The 6,000-nt window shown below is 51.2% G+C and overlaps 1 protein-coding gene across 6 annotated transcripts in view; it reads left to right on the forward strand.

Annotated features, from left to right (window-relative positions):
• Positions 1 to 3,622, forward strand: part of Megf6 (multiple EGF like domains 6) — a 104,061-nt gene extending 100,439 nt beyond the window's left edge. For all 6 annotated transcript variants that reach the window (XM_031379683.1, XM_031379685.1, XM_031379684.1 and 3 more), the window contains one exon: positions 1,536 to 3,622. In XM_031379683.1, coding sequence (XP_031235543.1) covers positions 1,536 to 1,603 — 68 coding nt within the window. In that variant the 3' untranslated portion in view covers positions 1,604 to 3,622. The remainder of the gene's footprint in view (positions 1 to 1,535) is intronic.
• Positions 3,623 to 6,000: the final 2,378 nt, after the last annotated feature.

The raw sequence follows: 6,000 nt of genomic DNA on the forward strand, positions 1-6,000 counted from the left end.
AGGTATGAGTTTGTGCTACAGGTGTGTGCTCACTCCAGGTGTGTGTGTACATCCTCCTGGTGCATGTATGATCCTTCTCAATACCTCAGCAGACTGGGCCTGGGGAGCCAACAAGAGACACCGTAAGGGCTTGGGCTATCCACAGGGGTGCAGTGCCCCTCCCCATGTGCCTTACAATTCCACAGAGCAGGCGTGCATCTTCCTGGTGTGTGCTCATAGTACATGTTCTATGGGTTGTACATGGGCTTTAGTTATGCATTTTCTGGGTGACTGTGTGTCCCATGTATACATTCTTCAGGTATATGTGTGCTGTAGGTATGTGTTTCTCAGGTGTGTGCTCCATGTGCAATTGGCTTCAGGTCTACATGTATGCCCACATCTTTGTGCATCATGTGTATATGCATGTTCCGGTGATGTCTATGCGCCAGGTGTGTGTACTGTGTTGAATTCAAATGCATGTGTTACTGTGCATGCCTGTCCTAGGCATGGATGCTCCAGTCCACGTGTGTACTTCATGGTTTGTTGTATACTTGTGCCTGTGTGTACCCACATGCAGAGCTGAGGCAGTAGTCTCTTGACCCCCAAGTCCCCAAGGCTCTGTGGGGCTGTACCTCCCACCTGCAAGACAGAGCTGGGAATACTGCACCCCTGTGGATAGCCCAGGCCCTTATGGTGTCCTTGTTGGCTCCCCAGGCCCAGTCTGCTGAAGGTGTTAAGAAGGATCTCTGCAGAGGAAGGAGGGAGGTTAGCTAGTGTGTTCTACAGGGTGGGTCATGGTAGAGGGGAGGACCCAAACCCAGGAGTCTTCAGCTTGGAGATCCCCAGTGTAGACTGCACACTGTGTATAACTGAATCACTTTTAGCCTCTCCAAGGTGGTCACAGCCTCAAACCATGCAAGGGAGCTGTTTTAGAGTTAGGGTTACAGTTTTGTGACTGGTGCCTGGGTACACAATGCTACCCACAGTGACCCCCAGTGGTCAAATCTTGTACCACACCCTAGGGCATCCCACCTACAATTAGCACATCTCTGAAGATAGGACAGTGGGAGGCCATTGTGGCCATTGGGAGTCCTGGGCCAGCCCTTTCCCCTGGGGTGGCATTAGCTTAACCTTGTGCGAGGCCCTGTTCCCACCCTTCTTGGTAGGTGGCAGGAGGGGAGTTGATCAGACTCCCCCACTGCTTACACTAGGGTGGAAAAGGATGTGCTGGTGGACATGTGGGGTAACTGATGCCTTACTACACCATTACTGGGGGCAGCTATCTGCCATCCAGCTCCCTGGGAGCCCATTCCCAGCCAGGGGCTGCTCTCTGGTTAAGCCCGGAGGAGGAGTCCCATACAAGGCTGAACATTTTTGCTTCCCTGTACCTTCAAAACCTGGACCTTGGAGATGGGCTGGGCTATTGGGGAGGGGGATGGGCTATCGCCTTTACCAGGCTTCACTGATGAGGGGAGACAATGTTAGCCTGGAATGTGGCTGTTTTGAGGGTTCCCACTCGACTTGTTGCTGACCGTTTTTTCTTCACACGTCTCCAGTGCTCACACAGCTGTCCTCCAGCAGACCAGCACCCCAGCACCCCAGCAGCAGGGCCGCGAAGCACTAACTCAGAAGAACACCCACAGAGGCCCACTACTGTGTTCCAGCCCAAGGAACCCAGGCCTCTGCTGGTGACTTCTGGATCCATACCTATCCTGGAAAGCCATGGATCTCTGTGGACAGCTCTGGATGGTCACTCTGCCACACATTGGGGCTCTGTGGCCATGGATCTCTGTGGACAGCTCTGGATGATCACCCAGCCACACACTGGGGCTTTGTGGCCATGGGGAAGAAGGCCTCCTTTGGACACAAGGAATCCAGGGAGTTGACTGGGCCTCAGGCCACTGTTTACATGGGGACCCTGCAGGCTGTGCTGTGGGATCCTGACCCTCTTCAGTGACCTGGGATGGGACCAAGGTGGGAATAGGCAAGGTCCCGCCTGCCTGCCAGGTCCTTCTGGTGCTAGGCCATGGACTGCTGCGGCCAGCCAACTGTTTACCTGGAAATGTAGTCCAGCCCGTATTTATGTAAGGTATTTATGGGCAATTCCACTTGCCATTATGGCCCTGGGTTAGCTGGAAGCTGCCTGATCCCAGAACTCAGGCAGTGGACTGTGGGAGTCTCCAGCAAGTGGGATGGAGGGTTTTGTAAAGCCCAGTGAGTTAAAGGCACAGTGGTGTCCTCATGGTCTGGGTTTCTGTGCTTTCTGCAGACTCTGTAGGTCCTTCCAAGAGCAACTGGCATGAGGGTTCTTGGGTGGGAACCTCCTGTACCCCTCTGTAATGACAGGAGTGCTGCTCAGGTCACATCAGGGTTCTTCCTGATTTCTACCTCTGGGGAATGAGGCAGTGCCTGGTCAAGGTAAATTATCCCAGAGAACACACTGGTGCCTGAGACATCTCCAGAGAGAGACTACAGGAAGAATGCCCCAGAAGGAGCAGGCCAGGACAGGTGTGGAAGGAAATCCATGCTTAACCCAAACAGCCCACCCCTGCCTCCACAGGGTGATGGACAGGCAATGTCACAGGAGCCAGGGCTCCCTGTGGATGGATGGAGGCTAATACCTCAGATAAAAGAGTATAGTTCAGAGCAGAGCTGCAGGAGGGTTGGGGGAGGGCCTGGAGAACAGCAGAAATAGGAAGAGGGTTGGACTTAGACCTGAGCCTCTGCACCCACCCAAAGAAGTCCCTTGTTTTGGATCTGGGTGGTGACTGACTCCTCCCTCTCCCACTGCATCCGAGGCAGCTGAAACCTCCAGGGACACTTCAAAGGCTGCAGTGGGGTGGTCAGTAGTGGGAGCTAGTCAGTTGGCCATTGTATAGAGACTTAAGTAAAGGCAGAGGGATGGAGCAGAGAGTGGGGAAGAGCTTTGTGTGAATGTGAAGCAGGCAGTATGGGAACAAAGAAGGAATTCTAAAGCACCCAGAGGGGGAAAGGATTAAGAATCAGACTGGCCAGAAACTCTACAAGGGAAAGGCTGAGAGCTAAGAAATGGTGATATTGTCACAGGTATTGAAAAGTTAGCTAGATATGATTTTATATCTAGCTAAACTATTTCCACACCCGCAGGTTCACCCATGTCTAATTTGGAAATATTCCTGGGAAGAGCCCAGGAGGGAGCCATGGGAGACCTCACAGCACATTTCCTACATGGCCATCATGAGGAGAACTGAAATTGTCCTTCTAAACCACAGGTCAACCCCAGGCAGGCTCACTGTGGGGTAGGTGCAAGGGAAGTTGGAGACAGGACATCACTGGTCCTGTGAGTGACAGGCAGGGAGCCAGCAGAAGTAGGAGATGGAGTGGCCCACTTTAGCCCCCCCCCCCGAGAACCCAAGACCACCCAGGGGCAGGAAGGAAGAAACAGGGAAGGAAAAAGCAGGCTAACAGGGCCTGAGCAGACAGAGGTCCAGCCTTCACTAAGAGTCATATGATCTTGGCTGGCAAGTTGGTTCAGAGGCTTAATGCTCTTGCCACCAAGCCTGATAACCTAAGTTTGTTTCCCCTGTGGTAGATTAGTGACTTCTGCTGGTTGTCCTCCAACCTCCTCATATATACCCCCAATAAATAATGTCATTAAAATCTTTTCTTTAAGGAAGTCACAGGATCTAGCCTGTAAGAGCCAGCTGGAGGCTGGAAGTACAACCATAGTAAGAAGAGCTGGGGAAGAGTGTTTTGAAGGTTTGGTTTTAGTATTCGTGTGCGTAATGTGAGCGAGGCTGCCTGTGGAGGCCAGAGGCATCAGACCCATGGAACTAGAGTTACAGGGTCTGAGCTGCCTGGTGTGGGTCCTGAGAAGTGACTGCAGGTCCTCTGGTAGAGCAGTATTGCTCTAACTGCTGAGCTATCTCTTCAGCCCCCGGGGAAGGAGCTTTACTGTGGTGAAGGTGCAAAGCATCGAGGCTTTCTACATACACACACATGCATACATGCCTGCATGCACATACACATGCATGAAAACATGCATGCATGCACACACACATGTGCACATACACACATGCATGCACATACACACACATGGGTATATACACATATGTCTGCACACACAGGTGCACATAAGCACACACATGGGCACATATACACATGCATGCACATACACACACACATACACACACATGAGTACATACACACACATGCCTGCACACACGGGTGCATATAAGCACATACATGGGCACATATACACACAGACACACACTCACATTGTATAGGTGTTCAAAAATCCAGAGTGATGGTGGCTATCATGGGAAGAAAGAAACGCATTACAATGTAATGTAACACACTCCATGTAACCTGTAGGTTAGGCAAACTGAAAAGCAAAGATCCAATCTGTAAAAGCTTTAGCATGTTATGTATGTGCATGAGATGTTTGTTTATAGATACACATGCTCATCAATAGGGCTGTGGGTATCAGGGGGAGATTGTGGGGATCCAACTCGGGCCCTTCACACGCGAGGCAGATGGTGATTCTTATCACCTAGCTAGTGGTAAGAAAGCCAACATTCTCTCCTTTGAAGACTAACAAGCCCGTTAGACTGTGGCTGGTTTATTGACTGACTGAGTTAGGCTTTGCTATTGGCCCTGGCTACTCTGGAGTTTGCTATGTAAACCAGCTGACTTGGATTCAGATGTCCTGTCTCTGCTTCCCAAGTGCTGGCATTTCTTACAGGCATGCACCACTGTGCCTGAACAGTCTGATGTTTTTAAATATGAAGTGGGAAAAACATGGGAGAAGCAGCTACAGTCAGTGCAGAGACTTACAGAAGGTGACGCAGCTGTGTGCTCTTACAGCAGGAACATGGAATACATTTGTGGAAAAGAAAGAAATGCTAGGGTCGGCATAAGTAGAGGTTAAAGGAAGTTGGGGCTGGCGAGATGGCTCAGGGAGTAGTGTGGGTAATGGTGCCTGGTGATTCAAATTTGAGCCCAGGGCCCACATGTGGGAAATGAAGGATCCTGAAGAGCTGGCTCAGACATTAAGAGCACTTGCCAGACTCACAGTCTCTCAGAGGTTCTGGGTTCAGTTCCCAGCAATGACATGGTGGATTACAATGTTCCATAACCCCAGTTCCAGAGGTTCTGACACCCTCTTCTGGCTCCGGCGGGATTAACCAGGCATGAAGGCAAAGCACCCCTTCACATAAAAATATTTCTTAAAAAGACCTAGCGGGCCACTGTGGCATGACTTTCTTGGGGTCAAAGTCAGTGAGGCAAGAAAGTCAGGGTCCTAGGGTAGAGCCCCCATCTCAGTGCCTCTTGTAGCCACCAGGGGGCTTGAGAGAGAAACAAACCCTCACCTTGTGGCTGGTGGTGACAGGTATTAGGCAGCCTGGCATAAGGAGTCAGGAATGTTCTGAAAAGACTGATGTGCAGAGGGGAACAGTCCAGGGACTGAAGATGAGGTGTGCACACCTTTATTGGCTGGACTGGTTTTCTTTTTCTTTTCTTTTTTCTTTCTTTTTCTTTTTCCTTTTTTTTTTTTTTTTGAGACAGGGTTACTCTGTGTAGCCCTGGCTACACAGTCCTGGAACTCACTCTGTAGACCAGGCTGGCCTCGAACTCAGAAATCCACCTGCCTCTGCCTCCCAAGTGCTGGGATTAAAGGTGTGTGCCACCACCACCTGGCTGGACCTTTTTTCACACTCCCAGGAGGAAAGGCCAGAGGCCTAGCCTGGCCTGTCTCTGCAAATGGTTCACAGCATTCAAACCATCTCTGTGCGTCACATGCCTCTTACTAATGTCTCCCCAAGAAAGCGAAGGCGTGTGTCCCCCAGGCCCTAGCAGTTCCACTCTGCTCATATGGGGCTGGGCATGGTGGTTTGCTAAGATGAAGGGCCAGTGTTTTGGTCTTCCACTGTCTCTTAGACCAGCAGCCATCGAAGCACCTATGACGGGCAATGTCACTGCAGGTGGCTCAGGACACCTGAGGGCTGGTGATCTGGTCCTACTTAGCCCCACAGGCCTCCC

This window comes from Mastomys coucha, unplaced genomic scaffold (genome assembly GCF_008632895.1).
Source record: "Mastomys coucha isolate ucsf_1 unplaced genomic scaffold, UCSF_Mcou_1 pScaffold18, whole genome shotgun sequence".
Lineage (NCBI taxonomy): Eukaryota > Metazoa > Chordata > Mammalia > Rodentia > Muridae > Mastomys > Mastomys coucha.